We start from the raw sequence: 22,112 nt of genomic DNA, 5'->3' as shown, positions 1-22,112 counted from the left end.
AAAACTAAATATTATTATAATAATAATGACAAATTAAACTAAAATTGAAAAAAATTATATATATATTACATATATATATTGTTCATTGAAATAAAGCTGAAATAAAATATAAATATTAGATGACAAATGTACAAAATTAGAAATGTTGTTTTGCCAGCTAATAGAAGATGAAATTAAAGTACTAAAATTGCTAATGCAATAAAACTGTAACTCAGATTAAAGCGTGAAAGTGAAATCTCATTGATCCTACTGTATCTAGATGAAGGAAATAATCTTCCAGATTCAATACAACTGAGGCACCAAACACATGATACGCTGTGTGCAGTCGATGGGTCACAGGGTCGTGCGAATGCTTCACCTTTCCAGAAGCGAAGAGATGGCAGCCCTTCACCGCCTCAAAGATGTATGGACTGAGATCAGGCTGCGCCGGCAGATGAGACTGAGCCAGAGACTGCTTCACCCGCTTGATGTCCACCAGACACAGAGCGCGCTCCTCACCTGCACACACACCTCATGTTCAGGAACTTTACCCATAATATTGGATGAAAACATGGATTGGGCAGAATAACAACACTAATAGAGCTGCTTATAGCAGAAGTGAGTTTGCTTCATAACTAGTGAACTTTGCAACATTAAGATTGTTTATTACAGTGAAGCTGCTTTGAAACAGTCTGTTGTATAAAGAGCTGATGTGATTGATCTGATGTATTCTGCGATTAATCGACTGTGTGCTGAAATTATCATTGGACTGAGTAAAAATGGCTCTCTTTTTATTTTATTTTTTACTATTAAAGGGTTAGTTCACCCAAAAATTAAAATAATGTCATTAATTACTCTCCCTCATGTCGTTCCACACCCGTACGACCTTCGTTCATCTTCAGAACACAAATTAAGATATTTTTGATGAAATCCGATGGCTCATTGAGGCCTGCATAGCAAGCAAGATAATCAACACTTTCAATGTCCAGAAAGGTACTAAAAGATATTTAAAACAGTCATGTGACTACAGTGGTTCAACCTGTTATGAAGCAACAAGAATACTTTGTGCGCCAAAAAAAGATATTGTTGAATAAAGTCGTTATTTAGTTTTTTTGCTGCACAAAAAAATATTTCTCGTCTCTTCATAACATTAAAGGTTGAACCACTGCAGTCACATGACTGTTTTAAATGATCTTTAGTAGCTTTCTGGACATTGAAAGTCTTGATTATCTTGCCGTCAATGCAGGCCTCACAGAGCCATCGGATTTCATCAAAAATATCTTGTGTTCTGAAGATGAACAAAGGTCTAACGGGTGTGGAACGACATGAGGGCGAGTAATTAATGACAGAATTTACATTTTTAGGTGAACTAACGCTTTAACCTCTAATAATTCAGCCGATACAGCACATGAGTGTGATGAGCACTGACCGGTGATCATGAGCAGTTTGTCGAGCTCTTTCAGTATCTGTATCTGGAACACCGAGTCGAGTCCCGGGATGTGTGTGAGCGAGTTCTTGATGACGTTCAGGGCGTACAGACCCTCCTCTGAGCCCACCAGCACGATCTGAAAGACACACACGCGCGGTCACGTGATCAGGTCCGTCAGGATGCATGAGCTCGTTGTTCTGCTGGCACTGTTTTAATTGCTGGTCTCACAGCAGTTTAAAACACAGATATCACTGCCACACCTCCTGACCAATGAAATTTCCTGTCATTGATTTCATCAACCACATACACATTATTCAACATTGTTAAAATGTGCTACAATATTAATTAATCTACATACATAGGTGGTGAGTTTATTTTTCTTATGCATTTACTTTTTATCATTTTATTTAACAATATTGATTAATGTATAGGTAGTGGGTTTATTAATTATTCAACATTGCTATATATATTTATACACACTTATATATACATACACACACAGTTCAGAGTAGACTACTTACAAATTGTAGTCCATTACTGCATGCAAATTACATGATGAAAATTGTAGTTAGTATCGTAATTATTACATTACAGATTATAGGTAACGTAATCTGAGCACTTTTAGATCTTCATTTGAATAGGATAATCTTGTACCATATTGATGTAAAAATTATGTTTTTTAACAACATTAAGTATATTAAACATTACATCAGGTTTTAAAAAGGTAATAAGTAAAAATAATAGTAGTAATAAATTAAAGTAATAATTAGTTCAAATATAAATATGTAAAATTAAAATAAATAATTTTGTATTTATTTAAAAAAGCATTTTGTTTCATTTTTTGTAAATAAAACTACGGAAGAGGATTAGGGCCAAGCAATAATAATAATAATAAAAAAAAAACATCTCGAGATTAAAGTTGTTAAATTTCGAGAAAAAAGTCGTTACATTTTGAGAAAAAACTCCTTAAATTTCGAGAAAAAGGTTGAGATAAAATGTTGAGAATAATGACGAGAAAAAACTTGTTAAATTACGATTACGAATTTGTTCTCATAATTTAACGAATTTGTTCTCGTAACTATTTTCTCATAATTTAATGAGTTTATTCTCAACATTTTATCTCGACCTTTTTCTCATAATTTAACGAATTTGTTCTCGTAATTTAACGACTTTTTTCTCTTAATTTAATGACTTTATTCAACATTTTATCTTGACTTTTTCTCTAAATTTAACAACTTTAATCTTGAGATGGCTTTATTTTTTTATTATTGCTTGACCCTAATCCTCTTCCGTATAAAACACAAAAAAGATGTCATATTTTATTTGTTTATATTGTGTGACATCTCAATTTTCTGTGTAAATATATTGCATTATAAAATTATATACATACACATACACACACACATATATATAAACAGTTTATATATATATAAAATATATATTATCTGTTTTTACTGTTATTTCTATTCCTTATGTTCTATTTTTATTCTTCTTCTTTATGTAAAGCACTTTGAATTACCATTGTGTATGAAATGTGCTATACAAATAAAATTGCCTTGCCTTGCCTATATAAGGAAGTATCAGTGAATTATGAATAATTTTAGCCTCTATATATACATATATATATTCCGTTAAATTTTTTTTATTATTTTTTTTTTATTTACAATGTTGAATTATGTGTAGGTGGTGGATTTATTTAAATATATATTTTTTTGCTTTATATATATATATATATATATCTTTTAGGCTCGGGCATCACAATGCTATGATGACACGGGTATACTGTCCAACTCTTAATAACATGTTCATTATTAGTCGAATGTCTCCGTCTGCTATGTCCGAATGCTGTGTCGAATGTCTAGTGCTGCTGTACCTGGTCCGTCAGGGGTAAAGTACAGTTTATATCCAGCCGATCGTCTCCCTCCAGCTTCAGCAGAGAGTTTCCCAGCAGCTTCTGTAGAGAGAAAGAAAGAGACGGAAGATGAGAACACCACAGTCACGCTGAGTGAAGGAGCTTTGAATGCTGGAGCCAAGCGCGCGTTCGAGACAGACTGAGAGCGTTCATGATCCGCCAGTGTTTCCTACTGAAGTGAGCTTCAGACGTGAACAAAAGTGAATAAACTATGAATTTATTTCATAAATATTGATGTATATCATCTCACATGATGCGTCACCTCTCACTGCTTCTACAGCGCTGCACTTTAAAACAGAAATGTCATTCCCACACATCCTGACCAATGATTTCCCTGTTATCTTTATAGAAATATCATTCTTTACTTCACACACCATCAACACATGATTCAACAACATTAAATATTCAACATGTAGAGGTGCTGAGTTTATTTTTATTACTTTTTTTAATATTGAATTATGTATGGGTGGGTTTGTTTTTATTATCCTTTTCTCTTTACAGTGTTGAATTATGTATAGGTTGTGGGTATATTTTTATTATCAATTTTTATTATTTACATTAATGTTCGATTATGTGGAGTTGATGGGTTTATTTTTATTATCCAATTTTTATTTTTTATTATTTTCATTAATAAAAATAAAATAAAATAATATCACTAAAATAAACAATCTACATCACTCAACATCATTCAAAATATAGTAATAAATATATATAAAAAATAATAATAATAATAATAGTTGAAATAGTTTTTTTAATCTATTAATCTCATGTTACCATCTCTATAGAATAAATCCTGGATACAGATGTGAACAAAAGTACATAAATTCCTAATTTATGCAGTGTGAATGAATCCATTAAGAGATTCATTTAAAATGAACTGACTCATAAGAATCATTTGTTAGTGAATCAGATGCACTGCTGTTGATGTGAGACCGTCACATTGTTTCTCAAGAGCGCCGTCTGCAAGCTCACAACTGCAGGAAACACTGGAGTCTGCGGATGATGTACAGCGACATTCATTCAGTTTCCTGAAGCGCAGAGATGAGGACGTGACCTGGCGGTCTGATGATGCAAGCAACACGGCCACCAGACAGAGGGGCATGCTGGGAAACACACACGTGTGTGTGAGTTTCCCTCAAACGTGATTACCTGAACCAGCGGCGAGAGAGTCTTCTGACGTTTAACACCGGCCTACAGCGTTCAGAACACAATCACACTCACAGCGTTAGACAATATAAATAAAGAAATATTAATGTCTGTGAATGTTAGATTTGATCGATCTTTTCTTTGAATTTCTGCTCATAAATATTGCAGACGAGCAAAAAAGTGACTGAAACAGATGAATAAACTAGCGAACGCTTAAAAGATGACAAAATAATCATAAAATGAGCTGGAAGACCGTATCCACCTAAAACTATTAAAAATAATTTTAGTTCATTGAAATAAAGCTAAAAAATGAGATAAAGTACAATTATTAGATGAAAAACTTTAAAATACAATGATAAAAGCACATAAGTTTAACTTTAAACTCATTTTAAAATGAGAATTAAAAACTAATTTAAAATAATAACAAAAACTATTATATTATATAAACAATATTTGTTCACAGGGCTGTTTTTGTCACTTTAAATAAAGCGGAAATAAAATAAATATATCAGATAAAAACTCACTTAAAAACATAAATTAGAAATGTTTCCATGGCTTAAGTTGGCTATTAACAAATTGAAATAAAATAAGTTAAAGTTAAAGCACTAAAATTGCTAAAACTAAACCTTAATTATCGAGATTTCGAGCATCTGCGCAGTAATAACAAGGAGTAAATCATTGTTTTGCCATGAGAAACTAAATCTGTGTATGTCAAACAATTTCATGGAGGTCAGACTGAAGCGGACACAGGAAATAATCTCCACTCACCGCATCTGCTTCGGTTTTCTCTCGGGATCCTCTGCTGCCGGCGACCACTGACTCCAGAACAGCCACCCAGCGCTGCTTATCTGGGAAACTGGGAGCCATGAAGTACAGAGACTGACCCGGCCAACATGTGGTGTGAGGATGAGACTCCAGCTTCAGCACGTATGGGATATCTGACACACACACACACACACACACACACACACACACACACACACACACACACACACACACACACACACACACACACACACACACACACACACACACACACACACACACACACACACACACACACACACACACACACACACGAGTCAGATAATATTTGAGGACATTTGGCCCTCACAAGCAGAAAACTTTTACTTAAAATCTTTAATAAGAATTAAAAATGTTGCCTTGGTTTAAGTTATGCTGATGGTTGTAAATTGAGCAAAAATCGGCCAATAAATATCGCAAATAAAAGCATCCTTAATATATATAAAAAACATATTTTATTTAAACTTTATAACCTAAACGTATTTTATTTCAGCTGGTTGACAAGACCAAAACTGAAATAAAAACTAAAAACTATATAAACATTAAAAAAATGACAATAACGCATCAAAGTCTAACGCTCAGGATGTTTCTAACCACATGCATGTGTAGTTATTTCATCATTCAGTGGCTCTGACCTGATTTAGCCGTGTTGATGAGTTCAGAGGCTCCGACGGCTCCGTGTACCGTCACCTCACCGTCCGGCAAACACAACTCAAACTCCTCCTGCGGCTTCACCGAGTCTGAAACACACACACACGGGTTCAGAACACACACCCAACCAGCCCCGGCGAGCGATCCGATGGAGCGAGCGGCTACCTTCTGACGGCTCAGACTCGTAGATCGATACTTTAGTCCCGTCCAGAACCACATACTTCCTCTCCCAGCCCTGCTGCCCCCTCTTACCGTTCCTGCAAACACACACAGACACTCAGTGACTCACAAAACAAAAACAGGAAAAGCACTTTCTGAACCGCAGACTCACGGCGCTCGCAATGCCACGATCCTGAGTTCGATTCCCAGCTAAATTGAGTTTTAGTTATTTCAGTATTTCAGTTAATGTTATAATGTTTTCTATGGTTTAAGTTAACTATTATAACCCAGATCTAACCATGAAACATCATAACTGTAATGGAAATTGTGAAGCTGTTATGTTTATTTTTGGGAAATGTATGTATCTAGTTTGGGGGGTGAGTGCGTGCAGTTCACCGGCAGATTGACCCGCAACACGATACAAACACACATGATCATCTTAACCCCACCTGGGCTGCTTCATCCAGCCCTCCAGACGCACGTGACCCGACGCCTCTTTGACCTGCAGGGCGGGCGAGCTGGCTTTATCCCGACACAGAGCCTCGGTGAAGTGCGAGGCGAACTCCGCAGGAAGGCCGCAGGTCGCGGGCAGACACGGAGAACACTTGGGGTGGCAGAGGGTACGACACTCTGACGGAGAGACGAGATCAAAGGTCAGCAGAGAGAGGAGTGATGGGAGCACATGAGAAAGACAAAAATACTTCAGATCAAAGAATCATTAAAGGTACAAACACATTCAAGGGCGTTTGGCGTTTAAAAATATAAACGGCAAGAAAGTGGAATGAAAAAATACCAAGTCATCAGACATGTTCTTTAAAACTCGAACGTCTTAACATGAGCACATTTTTAAGTGTTTTAGGTCAGCAACGTTATGTGTGTGTGTGTGAGAGTGTTTGTTTTCTGTGAGTGTGTTTTCTGTGAGCATGCAAGTGTGTGTCTGTTTTCTGTGAGTGTGTGTGTTTTCTGTGTGCAGGTGTGTGTGTTTTCTGTCAGTGTGTGTTTTCTCTGAGAGTGTTTGTTTTCTGTGAGCATGCAAGTGTGTGTCTGTTTTCTGTGAGTGTGTGTGTTTTCTGTGTGCAGGTGTGTGTTTTCTGTCAGTGTGTGTTTTCTCTGAGAGTGTTTGTTTTCTGTGAGTGTTTTCTGTGAGTGTGTGTGTTTTCTGAGTGTGTGTGTTTTCTGTGTGCAGGTGTGTGTGTTTTCTGTGAGTGTGTGTTTTCTCTGAGAGTGTTTGTTTTCTGTGAGTGTTTTCTGTGAGTGTGTGTGTTTTCTGAGTGTGTGTGTTTTCTATGTGCAAGTGTGTTTTCTGAGTGTGTGTGTTTTCTGTGTGCAGGTGTGTGTGTTTTCTCTGAGTGTGTGTGTTTTCTATGTGCAAGTGTGTTTTCTGAGTGTGTGTGTTTTCTGTGTGCAGGTGTGTGTGTTTTCTATGTGCAAGTGTGTTTTCTGAGTGTGTGTGTTTTCTGTGTGCAAGTGTGTGTGTTTTCTATGTGCAAGTGTGTTTTCTGAGTGTGTGTGTTTTCTGTGTGCAGGTGTGTGTGTTTTCTCTGAGTGTGTGTGTTTTCTCTGAGTGTGTGTGTTTTCTCTGAGTGTGTGTGTTTTCTGTGTGCAGGTGTGTGTGTTTTCTCTGAGTGTGTGTGTTTTCTCTGAGTGTGTGTGTTTTCTATGTGCAAGTGTGTTTTCTCTGAGTGTGTGTGTTTTCTGTGTGCGAGTGTGTGTGTTTTCTCTGAGTGTGTGTTTTCTGTGTGCGAGTGTGTGTGTTTTCTGAGTGTGTGTGTTTTCTGTGTGCAGGTGTGTGTGTTTTCTGTGTGCAGGTGTGTGTGTTTTCTCTGAGTGTGTGTGTTTTCTGTGTTTGCATGTGTGTGTGTTTTCTCTGAGTGTGTGTGTTTTCTGTGTTTGCATGTGTGTGTGTGTGTGTGTGTGTGTGTGTGTGTGTGTGTGTGTGAGTGTGTGCATGTTTTCTCTGAGTGTGTGTGTTTTCTGTGTTTGCATGTGTGTGTGTTTTCTCTGTGTGTGTGTGTGTGTGTGTGTGTGTGTGTGTGTGTGTGTGAGTGTGAGTGTGTGTGTGTGTGTGTGTGTGTGTGAGTGTGTGCTTGTTTTCTCTGTGTGTGTGTGTTTTCTGTGTTTGCATGTGTGTGTGTTTTCTCTGTGTGTGTGTGTGTGTGTGTGTGTGTGTGTGTGTGTGTGTGTGTGTGAGTGTGTGTGTGTGTGTGTGTGTGTGTGTGTGTGAGTGTGTGAGTGTGTGTGTGTGTGTGTGTTCATACCCAGGCACGTTGCAGCTTGTCGGCCGAAGTGAACAGTATCCAGACAGACCGCACATTTTGCCGCCCTCATGTTCAGCCCCACTGTGAAGCGATGAGGGATGTTGTGGTGCATTCGTTCCTTCACACGCCGGCCGTACTCTACACACACACACACACACACACACACACACACACACACACACACACACACACACACACACACACACACACACACACACACACACACACACACACACACACACACACACACACACACACAGTTAGTGTGGGTTAATAATGTGAGTGTGAATGATGTCAGAAATCATCAGTCCAGCAGCAGAGCGACGGCCTCATCGACCAGAACAAAACCATGTGCAAGTCCGTCTCTATCTGAGCAAAACAAGCCAAGAGAAACATCATCGAGAGTGAAGACGGTCACATGCAGATCCGTGCGCTTCAGCCTCAAGAATAAAAGAAAGATGGAAAAGCAGAAATCTTGAGAGCAAAAAATATTAAGTGTGTGTGAACTGCACAAATCAAACATGAGAAGGTGTTTGAAAATAAAAGCACAAACAAACTAGAATAAGAAACTAATGACTGATTTAATACATGTAGTTCAAAACCCATGATGCTACAGTGCCACGGTGTTGCTATGCAGTTGCTAGGCTGTTCTGTGTCTTTTCATCATCAGATCTGACTCCCATCAACCCTAAACTACATCCGAGCTGATCTCAGAGCGACAGCAAATGATGATGAGTGACAGAAACGGAGATGAAGACAGAAAGACACTTACTTTCAAACGTCACCCTCCTCTTCTCTGAAAGAGCAGGAGAGAAACAGCGCTCAGATTCGACGGAGCAGGACGCAGAAAGAAAGCAAGAGTGCAGGACAGAAACATGAAGAGAGACAGAACCAGCGACAGAGAGAGAACTACTGAAATATTCCTGGGATCCTGTTTAGTTTGGAGCCGTTTTTTAAATCATTTGCGCTGATGAATCATTCACATTAAGACCAGACTGATTCTCTATACATCTTCCTTCTATCAGTATGTTCAGAAACCACCAATCACATAACTGTATTTGGACTTAATTCAGGGTCACGTGACTGTACTGACCCTCCGGCGTGGAGCTCTCTTTGCGCCGGGCCGAGGTGGACGGGTTCAGGAGGCTGCTGGGATTGGGCTGCCGCTCCGGAGACTTCACGATGGCCGACATGAGGATCTGCTGACGGGCCGACGCCGGCGTGGGCGGAGCCACGTGCTCCTGCGCTTTAAAATGAGCCGCTGAGAGACACAGAGAAGATCCTCAGCAACATCAAACCACATGACTGTTTGATAGAGAAACATTATGGAGCTGTTGGAGGGAAAGGAAAGACATACTGAATGTCTCACCCTCTTCCCGTAAGGAGCGCAGCTCGATCCTCATCTTCTGCAGCGCCTCCTCCAGCTCCGAGCAGCGCGATCTCTCTTTCTCCAGCGCCGACTTCATGTCGCTGTACTGGAGAGGCATGGCGGGCTGAGACGACACGGCGGTGGCACCGTTAGCAGTGACGCCCACCTCCTCACGGCGACGGCCGAATATACCCTAAAACACACAGAGCACATGACACAACAGCTGACAATCATGTTCACATTATGACCGATAACCATTAGTATTAATATATATACACAAGTGGGCTGTTGAATGCTTGATTCTGATTGGCTGACCGATGTTTTAAGATTATTTTGCAGTAAATGAACAGCTAAAGCAGTTATTTCAATTATTTCAAAGATCCTTACAAAGAACACATGATTTCTGAAGGATCATGTGACACTGAAGACTGGAGTAATGATGCTGAAAATTCAGCTTTGATCACAGGAATAAATTACACTTTACTATATATTCACATAGAAAACAGCTGATTTACACTGGAATAATATTTCACTATTTTACTGTATTTTTGATCAAATAAATGAGCAGAAGAGACTTTCATAAACATTAAAAAAATAATAATAATATAATAATTATTCCGCAAGAAGTGTAAGAGAAATGGTTCATTCCAGACTAAATCAAATACACACACACACTGAGAGTCTTAAACACACATCAGCCTGTAATGAGATTTTATGAATGAGATGAACTCTGAGACACCCTGAGGAGACGCGCCGCTGTCATGGACATCCTCATCTCGTCGCTCTCTCATTCTCCATCTCTTTCCTGGTTGTTTCTCAATTCCAAGAATGCAGAGAACAGACTTGCGTTCTCGTGGAGCCGGTCTTGCCATGCAACCTCGGAAATCGGAAGGACGCCAGGACACAGAACACATCCTTGTGAGAATTGAGATGGGCTGCGACCTTGACCATCTCAGCATATTTTAAGGAGCGGCTAATGCACAATAAATGCAACATAAACAAATGTCAGAACCTATTAACACATGTGATGTCTTCGTTTGGGAAGAACACTCAGGGTCTTTGGGGTCTCCACAGAACTCAGGCAACAAAATGTAATTTTGTAACAAAATAATTGTTTTTATTTTTAAAAACAAATGTAATTTTACTCTGTTTATTAATGTTTTTACTCCACATTTGTGCATTTTTTTTTGAGGATTTATCATATTTTTTTAAAATTTATATAAATAAATTAAAAAATATATTCTCTATTTCTAATTTTTTTTTTATACAAAAACAGCTTTTTATGTAAAATTCACTTTATAAAGAGCCACATTTCTAACTTTCAGTCATGGGGATAGCATGGATAACAGCAGATGGCAGCAGAGCTCCACTATTTGCTGTTTGACTGACTGAAAGACTCTTTTCACAAGTATTTTCAGCTGGATTCATATCTAAATATTATGAAATCACAATTATGACAATTTTTTTTTTATATTATAATATACAATATAATATTATATTTTAGAGTATGTAATTATAATTAGAGAACATATAGATATTTATTGCATATATGATACTTTATATGTTTTTTAATATGATTTTACTTAATTTTGCATATATATTATATTATAGGGTCTGTAAAATAATTTGAGACCATTTTTATTTTTGCATACTGCATATATTACATGTTTTTAATATTAATATATAACTTTTTAAAATATTTTTGTATATTATGTTGAATATAAACTGAATATACTATATAAATGTGTTTGAAATATATATGCAATTATAAATGAGGACATGCAAATTATTGCATATTTATTGCATATATTTTATATATGATTTTAATTTGCATCCTCAAAATCAACATTTTTGAAAAACGTATTTTTTCAGTACAAAAAAAATCCTAAACTTTGACAAAAAGTAATTTTTATTGTTATAATTGTGATTTCATAATATTTAGATATGAATCAGGCTGAAAATACTTGTGAAAAGAGTCTTTCAGTCAGTCAAACCGCAAATAGTGGAGCTCTGCTGCCATCTGCTGGTAAAAGTGATAGTTTTTTTTACTTTTAAAACTGCATTTTCCAAAAGATGGGCAAAAATCTCACACTAAACCATGTCAAATTATCCATGTGATCCCCATGAACGAAAGTTAGAAATGTGGGTCTTTTATAAAGTGAATTTTACATAAAAAGCTGTTTTTGTATAAAAACCTATTTAAATTTTTTTTTTTAAATTTATTTATATAAATTCAAAAGATATGATAAAGTTTCATGTCATTTGCCATTTTTTTATTTTAGCAAACATCGTTTGGGGTCTAAAAAATATTTAATAAATCACTGTATTAAAATTATGTTTATAAATGTTTACCTTCACGAGCCGTCACGTATTTGCGAGCTTGTAGCAGGAATCTCATAAGTGAGAACGAGAACTTTAAAGCTTGCAGGCTTTTTAACGGTTCGATTCTCTCAAGTTGCATTCGATGCATCCTCGATATCAAGAGCACATCCGGGTACTTTCATGCGTTCTCTGTTCTTGCGTTCTTGAGAATTGGAACCGAACGTCGACGGCTGATGAAGACGTAGAGCGAGAACACAAGGATGTAAACAGCCCCTGTCTCTCATACCTTCTTCTTCTTGTTTGGTTGGTCCATCTTGGCCTGCAGGAAGTCGATGAGTTTGGTCTGCTGTGAGATGGTTCCCTCCATTTTCACTTTCTCGTGAGAGTAGACGGCCTGAAGAAAGACGAGGAGGAAGAGCATGAAGACAAAGACCAGTTCTTATGTGTCATTAATTAACCCTAATGACTGGACAGTGTCACAAAATAGAGATTATTTTCCCATCAGGATTACTGGAAAAGGATTCATTTATAGAGATTATAAGCAAGTGAAACATTTTAGAGCTCAAAATAAATGGAAAAATATATATTTACTACAGAAATTTCTGTGACTTTACTTGAGTTATTTTCTATTGACAAACTGTAAATATGATCCCAACATATTGATATTTATTTTCAGGCTTTCCGTGACTAAGTCCACTGATAATATTACAGCTCATCCTTCATGATCGAATCAAATATAATTACAATAATATAATTATGTCAATCTGTTCCACATTATTCATGCCACATTTTCAGTTTCACACAGAAATATGTGTCAACATTAAAGTTAAACTGCAAATGCTGTTAAAAATAAGTAAATAAATATATATTAGAACATTCATCTGTTTGTTGATACTGGGATACATTGTTCCAGTTTGAACAGTGATGATCCATGTGACGTATATCGTGTCTTGAGGTGGTTGATGGGTGTGTGTGTGTGTGTGTGTGTTGACACCTGGATGTTCTCTAGCTGGTACTCGAGGTCAGTTCTCTCCGTCTTGAGCAGGTCGGTCTGGTCCAGCGCGTCCTGCAGCCCCTGCGTCAGTCTGAAGATATGCGTCTTCTGCAGGTCCATCTGCTGCTGCAGTTTCCCTTGCTGACACACACACACACACACACACACACGTTCAGAAAAGACCTTTTAGTAACATGTAATTTAGTAATACTTCAAAAGATCTATGATTTAATGACTACATAAATCACAACTTAATATTGTCATAAGGAAAAAGGAAAGTGATATCTTGTGCTTATATGTGTTTGATTTCTGTCATTTCGACATGTATTTTACAGTCATTGTGATCGAGGAGATTTTTTTTTAGATCAGCAGGTGGTCCATCACTGTGGTCTGAGACGCATTAGAGGTTATACTGCAAATCTCAAATGTCTGTTCACCTGATACAGATGTTAACAGCAAGTATAAAGGGCTGGGTAGGTTACTTTTAAAATGTATTTCACTACAGATTACAAAATACATGTTTTAAAAAGTAATTCGTAACGTATTTCGTTAGATTATCCAAGTTTTGTATCTTAATCTAAATACTTTAGAATACTAAGTATGTAACACACACACACACACACAAAAAAAGTTTTTTTTCTCAGAATTGCATGATATAAAGTTGCAATTGAGAGTTATAAAGTCAGAATTCTGAGATATAAACTCGCAATTTCCCAGAAAAAAGTCTGAATTGCGAGTTTTTAATCACGCAATTCTGACTTTATAACTTGCATTTACGAGTTTATTTCTCCCCATTCTGACTTTATAAAATGCAACTGAGTTTAAATCGTGCAATTCTGAGAAAAAAGTTCAGAACTGTAAGATGCAAACTCGCAATTGCAAGGAAAAAGTCAGAATTGTGAGATAAAAAGTTGCAATTACCATTTTTTCCTCACAAACAACTATCGCAAAACATGAAAACAGTCGTGGATTATCAGGTGATGACAGGAGCGTTCAGATTCAAGGGTACAGACATTTTTGAATGGGGCATTTTTATAAATTCAGTCATTTTGTCTTGTGGAATATATGTAAACATGTTGCATGTGAAATATCTTATTCAGGACAGTACTAAATAAAAATAACTTGCAATTTTTATGATCCCTCTTATATTGTAAAAATGATTAAAATGTTGCATATTCTGCACGAGGAATGAATCTTAAATGTAGCGGATGCTTTTGCAGACTGTCAGAGTCAGAGAATCACCAATTACATTAATTACCGTCACAGTTTACATTCATTTTTAAACGAAATTCAAAGTAATCACTTTGGTAATCTAAAATACTTTTCAGTTGTAATTTGATTACAGTTACTCAAATTTGGTATTTTAAATACGTAAATAAGTTACATGTATTTCGTTACTCCCCAACCCTGCATATATGTTTTTAATATAACATTATTTTGCATACATTTTAATTTAATCATATTATATACAATATATTATATTGTAAATATTTTTTTATATTATTTTGCATATATACTGAATATATATATACACACACGCATATATGTTTGAAATATTATGTATAATGTACAATATTATATAATAGTGACTGTAATTATAAATTGATGACACGTATATTATTTCTTGCATATATACTACACATATATATGTTTTAAATCTTATTTTATTTTATTATATTATAATATACAATATATTATATTGTTATAATTTGAGAACAATTCAAGTCTACAGCCGGTCTCCATATACAGCAGATCCACAAGTGTGTGTTTTTCACCTCTTCCATGAGTCTTTGTTTGAGTTCTCTCTCCGTCTCAAGTTTCTGCTGGAGGCTCCTCGCGTTCATCTCCAGCATGGCATGTTTCTTCTCCAGGTCATTGAGCTGAAAACAACACCACAACACAATAAACAACACATAACCACCTATCAACGCGTCAAACAGAAGTGCTGATCTGAGGGAACAGAAGGGTTTTGTTATTCACTGTGTTCAGCTAATGCGCAGTGACGTGTCCATGTGCACCTCAGTGTTTAATTAATCTCCATCAGCTGTAGCGGCTAATCGTGGCTTGTTAAACTCCATATTGGCATGAATATTAATAATCGCAGACGGAGGGCCGGAGCACACCATGATAAAACATTGTGGGTGTGTAACTCACAGTATCAGACAGACTTTCTGCTTTCAGTCTCTGCTCTTTCAGGGCCTGCTGCAAAGCCACGATCTCGGCCTTGTGTTCGCGCACGGCCAGTTCGACCGCCTGCCGAGACTCTGTGCTGCGCTGGTCCGCTCGCAACCTGGAGGAACACAGACACGTCAAACCACACTGCCTACTGAGAAAACTTGAGTCTGTGTCGAGTTTAAGCCCGTCCACAGCATGACGACACTTCAAGGGGGTTTGAGATAAGGGATCGGGCCCAACTGCTACTCAAACATTAATAAATCAACCCACAGCAACACTGTTAAAGTACACAATTGGGTGGGAAAACTGCAGACTTGGCAACACTGTTTGTGATACAAGCTGTATTGAAAATGTGTAACCATGTGCTTGCGTCACCTGTTCTGCTTCTCGTTGTCCAGCAGTCTCTGCATGTCTCGGGTCCTGCGCTCCGCCTGGTTCTTCTCGTCCTCCAGAGCGGATCTCCAGTTCTCCCACTGTCTTTCCTTCTCCAGGAGCTCATCGTTCAGACTCTCCAGCTCCACCACCTGCTCCTCCAGCATGCTGCACGTGGTCTTCAGGGTCTCGATGTTCTACACACACACACACACACACACACACACACACACACACACACACACACACACACACACACACACACACACACACACACACACACACACACACACACACACACACACACACACACACACACACACACACACACACACACACACACACACACACACACAGTGTCCTATAATACAGCTCATTCTGTAGATGGAGGAGCTTCAGGGGTTTTACAATCTTTACAAATTGTACAAACATGTCTAAATATATACCAATATATCTAAATGCAATACCAACTAAAAGTGATAATACCTAAAAATATTGTTTTCAGCAACAAGTTTTCTGTTTAAAAATAGGCCTATGCTGCCATCTAGTGGTTATACTATGTATGACATTTGATTTTTTTATTCAACCAGATGGTTTTTTTTTTAAATTACTTTGAAATCATCAATTACTTGATTATCCAGACATCATTTTTAGAAAATCATGAGTATCAAATATGATCATCAGGCTCTGAGGAAGGTTTATTTGTTCATCTCTCAATCATCATTGTAATTACATTATATGTTTAAAAACTACAGAGTTTTGATCATAAAATATCATCTTACTAAGATATTATTGGCAGATTTTGATATTTATATGCATTTTATGTAAGTATCTGCTATACTTTTATAAAGATCTCATTGATTTACATCACAAGCATTTAAATTTTATCTCACATTTTGTAGAGATCGACCGATGTATCGATTTACCGATATTTTCCCCAATATTTAAGCATTTTACCATAATCGGATATCGGTTTTACCGATAAACGCCTCCATCTTGTGGGTGTTTTGAGAATTGCGCATCTGAGGGGAGACGAGACAGCGGCGTGCACAGGTAAAGTATACTTACCTGCTTTGCTGTAATTAATAAACTTTATTTAACATAACCATTAATGCACAAATTAGATAAATGTCTGAAATGTAGCTAGTTCATGCAGCTTGTCTCTAAGAAATAGAGATGAGCTCACGGAGTCACGTGAGATAATCGGTCAAGTCCTGTCCCAATAAAGATGAAACTTTACATGAATGAAATAATACAGCCATGAATGAGCACATGTTGGAAATAAAAGCGCTGAATTTAACTCTCTCTCTGTTGTCTGTGCACATCATTAGTCTCGTGAAGTCGTCTGCATTTGTTCACTCAGCGGGTTGATGCTTGGCCACCGCATGTAACTTTTAACACTTGTTTAAAACACCGTAATTATATAAACATTTACTATATAACCATTAATTCAGTAATAAACATGCAAGTAAACACAACTCTATGGAAATGAATTATTTATTATCTCCGTGAGCGATTGCAGTTTGAGTATAGTTCTGTGTAAATGCAGAGATAAACAGCGTTTTATCAGCAGATATTTCATCATCTAGAACGACAAAATCATTATTAATAATTCTGATATAACATACCAGTCGAGAAATGCAATAAAATGTGTTGTTTGTCATATTCCAATATTCAGAGAATATTATTCAGTTATTTAACATTTATTATTCACTCTTTAGCCTATTAAACAGCTTATAAATCTACTAAAACTGAAGTATTTCTGCAAAGTTGATATGACTCCTGTCTTTAATTTATTTTCTCCATTTGAAAACATTAGACATTCTACATTTATTTTGCTTATTGGTAACATTAGTGTTTTTATAAATAAAATTATTTTTGTAATATGAAGATTAAAATTAACAATTTATTGGTGTATAAATAAGATTTGTTTTGTTTTCTATACAAGTAGGGAGTGATTGTTATAAATAAAATGGTTTGTTCAGTTCAGTGGTTTTGTAATCGTGTCAAAAACAGAAGTATAACAGTAAATAAATATCGGTTATGCATATCGGTTATCGGGAATGTAAATGCAAAAATTATCTGTATCAGTTCTAAAAGAAATATCAATAATCAGTCGATCACTAACATTTTGCCCATATAAGGCAAGGCAATTTATTTTATTTATATAAATACAAGCATCTGCACCAAAATGCATATTTTTGCTTAGTTTGGGACTCTTTCTTCTATATTCTCATTATATGAGCCATAAAAGCCTGATGCATCAAATATGAAACTCATCAAAAAATTGCACATGCATATATTTTCTTTAAAGGCTCAAACTGTTCCAATTGAAAAAAAGGCTTTACAGGGTTAAATGTCAATATCAGAATGCAAAAAATCTGATTTTTTTTTTCCTTGTACACGCAAATGTACAAATGTGTGCATTAGAAACCAGACTGAGATTAATTAAAACGGACCACAAATAGGTGTGACTCCACTTTCAAGGAACTGTGAATGCAAAGACAACCGGTTCATTCCACTCTGAGTTCATTTGAAGTAGTTTTGCCATCAGTTTGTGTGTGAAGATGACGCACCTGTTTCTGGTTGTTGAGGTGCATCTCTCTGTCGGCCACCTCTCTGCGTAGACGGTCCACATCCTGACTGAGCTGCAGTCGCTCCTCGTTCTCCACCGTCAGCTCGTCCAGCTGCTTGGACAGGTAGAAGTTCTGCCGGTTCAGCTCGGCGTTCTCCTGGGTCAGCTGGGTCAACTGCTCCTCCAGGTCTGTGATCACCTGACACAGAGAGACTCATTCACATCATCATCCTCAACATGTATGATTATGCTGGTCATCCATCACACACATAATCATTCATTAGAGTCAATGGACCATAATCACTCTCCATTCGGACACTGCTGGAATATTATATATACATTTTTGGGTATTCTCTGTTGTGTCACGGCCAAGAGAAGAAGATACCAACTGTTTCGATCTCTTCTTTCTTCAGCTGTTTTGATCAATAATTTCTCTCTACCCAATCCCTGAGGATCCTCAAGCCAAACGGAGAGCTTGAAATCATGCAGGGGAACACAACATGCCTCTGCTGCACTTCTTTCCATCTCAACTACAACCGCAGAGAACCATAGCCCACAGGGCACAGGGGATTGTGGGAAATCTCAGCACAGAAAGCGCACACTTACCGAACAGCTGTCCCTCAGCGCGTCAAACTTGCGTTGAATCTCATCTCTGTGGGCCTGAAGGAGAAGAACACACATGATCAGTGAGAGCGCTGTGCTGTGTGTGTGTGTGTGTGTGAGAGAGTGAGTGTGTGTGTGTGTGTGTGTGTGTGTGTGTGTGTGTGTGTGTGTGTGTCGCACAGAGATGCAGTATTCTCATATTCTACACGTTTAACACTGAAGTCACTTATAAATCACAGTCCAGGTTTCCAAAAAAAATCTTTTCATGACCATTTTACACCATCTTTGACCTTTACAATTAAACAGACTGCTTTTGGTTCTTGGTTGCTATCATCCTGTGAAATATATCGATTGTAGAATAACTATAAGTGCATGGTTATTTTATATTATTTTCCTTTTGAAGGTGCTTTATTTTTTTACAAAGAAAATAGTATATTTATTTTTAAAAAAGTATATTTATTATACAGATTGTGTTTTAATTTAAAAATATTTATTTTTTATTTTAAAGGTGCTGGAAAGTGTTTTTAAATTTTATATATATATATATATATATATATATATATATATATATATATATATATATATATATATAAAAATGAGTTTTTATTTGTAAATGTGTATTTTATATATAAACTATTTATTTTTATTAAAATATTTATTTATTTTATATTTATTTTCATTTTGAAGGTTTTTTATATTAAAAATTTATTTTTATTATACAGTATATTATGCGTTTTATTTTAAAAATATTTATTTTAAAGGTGCTGGAAAGTGCTTTAAAAAATTAAATAATAAATAAATATATATATAAATAAATAAATAAATAAATATATATATATATATATATATATATATATATATATATATATATATATATATATATATATATATATATATATAAATAAATAAATAAATAAATTAGTTTTTATTTTTTAAATTTAAATTCATTTTAGCTAATTGTGTTTTAGTAAATTTGGTGTGTTTTTATATTAGTTTCTGTTTTTTTATTTTATTTTTATACATACGTCTAATATAGTATTTTTTTGTTTTCAGTTTTAGTTTTTTTAGTACTTCAAGTTAAACTAAATGAAAATGAGAAATGCTCCCTTGGCAAATGGCTAAAATAAAATTTTTTTAAGTTTATACATACATACATACATATACATATATATATATATATATATATATATATATATATCTCAGAGAACCGTGAACATGTGAATGTGGTGTTAATTTTTTGAGATTGAACTTCGATTATTACCCAAAAATGAAAACTCTGTCATAATTTACTCTCCCTCATGTTGTTTCAAACCTGTTTGAATTTCTTTCTTCTGCTGAACACAAAAGAAGATATTTTGAAGAATGTCATTAACCAAACAGTTTTCCGGTCCCCATTAACTTCCTTAGTATGAAAAAAATTACTATGGAAGTCAACAGGGACCAAAACTGTTTGTCTACAGATGACAGAATTTTCATTTCGGGTGAATTATCCCTTTAAACCAGGAGTGGGGAACATCGAGTATAGCTCCAACTCTAATTAAACACACCTGAAGCTAATCAAGGTCTTTACAGGCAGGGGAGTGTTTTTTTCAGTGTTGGAGCTAAACTGGAGCTAAACCCTCCAGGATCAACGTTCCCCACCCCTGCCTTAAACTCTCAGGGGTACTTCAATTAAATATTTGAGCGTGGGTGAATCCCTGTGATCTGCTCGTGTCTCACTCTCAGTGCAGTGATCTCCTCCTCTGCCTCGGCCGTCGTCTCCTCCAGTTCGGTCTTGGCCTGCTGTAACTGGCTCTCCAGCGCGTGTCGTGCGGCCTGCAGGCTGCTGATCTGAGATTCTCTCTCCTGCAGGGACAGCGTAAGCTCTGTCACCTGACGCTTGATCTCCAGCTTCTGCTCCTCGTGCTCTAGACCCATCTGAAACACACAAACCAGAACCGTCAGTTTCAGCACACTGCTAACTCAACCCCGCCCCTATATATGAATTATTTAAATTAGGAATATTATGAAGAAAACTCAAGTGGTTCAGAAACACTGACACTGAACTTTTTCATGCTCAAACAGCAACATTACACACTAAAGAAAGATGAGCATTATGGGACCTCTTTAAGTGTCTTTTAAACCATCTTCACTGTTCTGCTCTGACTGAGGGGTATATTTTGGTCCGTGATCTCCTCTCACCTCTCTCAGTCTGGTCTCCAGCTCCAGAATGCGGCTCTTCCTGCTCTGCTCCTGTTGGCTCATCTTCTCCAGATGTTCCTCTAGTTTGGCGTTCTGAGCTTCTAGTTTCCCCGCCTGAGACTCCAGGTAAAACTTCTGCTGCCGCAGCTCTGAGATCATCTCCTCCTGAGCTTTCCTGAGGACAACACCAACACACGCTGTGGTTGACAGATGGATCTCAGCACACAAACATGATGTTTGTGGGGGAAATAGATTTCTCTTTCAATAAACTCATTTCAGAAACATCCTGAGAATCATTGCTGCTTCTCCTGGGTGGCGTTTCTCAAAACTACAATTGTTTTTGTTTGGCTAAATTGCAAAACATCAAATATTGCTATTCCTGCATCACCCATTAAATCTTCTTCAACTGGTTTAACCAGAGACACTTCTAGAAAAAGTAGACGCAAGTGTCGTTCACTCAGCTGCGCATAACAGCAACAACTTAATAAGAATAAAAAAGAGACAATATATTGACTAGCGTTCTGTTTTCTTTCATGCGCTGAGCACGTTTGTGATGATGTAAGATGAACGCAAATGCTCCAGGGTTTGATACCAAACAGCAGGAACAATCACGGACCGCAGAAAACGTGCACAGTGTGAAAGTTTTAGTTAATGATAATAACCCTGCACACATATAGCAGTCTGGAAACCCAAGCTGGTCTGAACTGGGCCAATTTCATCATGTTTGAGGCTCTTACATGTTTTTCTGTGTGTAAATGCTGCTGTTGGCCGCCAGTTTATTGGCCTCGGAGAGCTCAGCGATCCGCTGCTCCAGACTCTTCATCTTATTGTCCATGGCGTTGATGGTCTGTAGAGAGAAACGCACACAATCCAGCATCAGGACACAGTTGTTAGTTGAAGCGGCAGCAGGAGAGTTTGAGAAACCAGTTTAGAAACATCATTTGTTGCTGCTGGTGTTATAAATTACACATTTGACTTTTAATAATAGGACATCAAAGCCCATAAGATGAGTTCAATTTGTAAAAAAAAAATTGTCTGCCAGTGATAAACTCTTCATAAAGCAGACTTTTATCTGTTAGATAGTGTTACTGAAGTATGTAAATGTTGAAAATGCATCACATTAAACAACCCTGCAGTTTCACACATGTGAGCATGTGCTGTAAGACGCAGGGCGGTAATCTAG

General features: G+C 36.8%; 1 protein-coding gene across 10 annotated transcripts in view; it reads right to left on the bottom strand.

The window, feature by feature from the left end:
• The window catches only part of cita (citron rho-interacting serine/threonine kinase a), an 87,388-nt gene that overhangs the window by 9,397 nt on the left and 55,879 nt on the right, over positions 1 to 22,112 (bottom strand). For 3 of the 10 annotated variants that reach the window (XM_067407621.1, XM_067407622.1, XM_067407630.1), the window contains 22 exons: positions 21,667 to 21,776; positions 20,930 to 21,104; positions 20,468 to 20,665; positions 18,752 to 18,805; positions 18,147 to 18,344; positions 15,574 to 15,767; positions 15,178 to 15,313; positions 14,799 to 14,903; positions 13,024 to 13,164; positions 12,316 to 12,423; positions 9,696 to 9,900; positions 9,432 to 9,599; positions 9,111 to 9,134; positions 8,339 to 8,476; positions 6,530 to 6,710; positions 6,087 to 6,178; positions 5,906 to 6,010; positions 5,235 to 5,404; positions 4,470 to 4,511; positions 3,282 to 3,362; positions 1,409 to 1,544; positions 359 to 498 (listed from right to left, as the gene is read on the bottom strand). In XM_067407621.1, coding sequence (XP_067263722.1) covers positions 359 to 498; positions 1,409 to 1,544; positions 3,282 to 3,362; positions 4,470 to 4,511; positions 5,235 to 5,404; positions 5,906 to 6,010; positions 6,087 to 6,178; positions 6,530 to 6,710; positions 8,339 to 8,476; positions 9,111 to 9,134; positions 9,432 to 9,599; positions 9,696 to 9,900; positions 12,316 to 12,423; positions 13,024 to 13,164; positions 14,799 to 14,903; positions 15,178 to 15,313; positions 15,574 to 15,767; positions 18,147 to 18,344; positions 18,752 to 18,805; positions 20,468 to 20,665; positions 20,930 to 21,104; positions 21,667 to 21,776 — 2,901 coding nt within the window. The remainder of the gene's footprint in view (positions 1 to 358; positions 499 to 1,408; positions 1,545 to 3,281; positions 3,363 to 4,469; positions 4,512 to 5,234; positions 5,405 to 5,905; positions 6,011 to 6,086; positions 6,179 to 6,529; positions 6,711 to 8,338; positions 8,477 to 9,110; positions 9,135 to 9,431; positions 9,600 to 9,695; positions 9,901 to 12,315; positions 12,424 to 13,023; positions 13,165 to 14,798; positions 14,904 to 15,177; positions 15,314 to 15,573; positions 15,768 to 18,146; positions 18,345 to 18,751; positions 18,806 to 20,467; positions 20,666 to 20,929; positions 21,105 to 21,666; positions 21,777 to 22,112) is intronic. The other 7 variants (XM_067407623.1, XM_067407624.1, XM_067407628.1 and 4 more) reach the window with 5 other exon arrangements.

The sequence above is a fragment of the Chanodichthys erythropterus genome, chromosome 13 (genome assembly GCF_024489055.1).
Source record: "Chanodichthys erythropterus isolate Z2021 chromosome 13, ASM2448905v1, whole genome shotgun sequence".
In the NCBI taxonomy this organism is placed as follows: Eukaryota; Metazoa; Chordata; class Actinopteri; order Cypriniformes; family Xenocyprididae; genus Chanodichthys; species Chanodichthys erythropterus.
The sequence above is the reverse complement of the archived record's forward strand: the minus strand, read 5'-3'. Positions and strand labels throughout refer to the sequence as shown.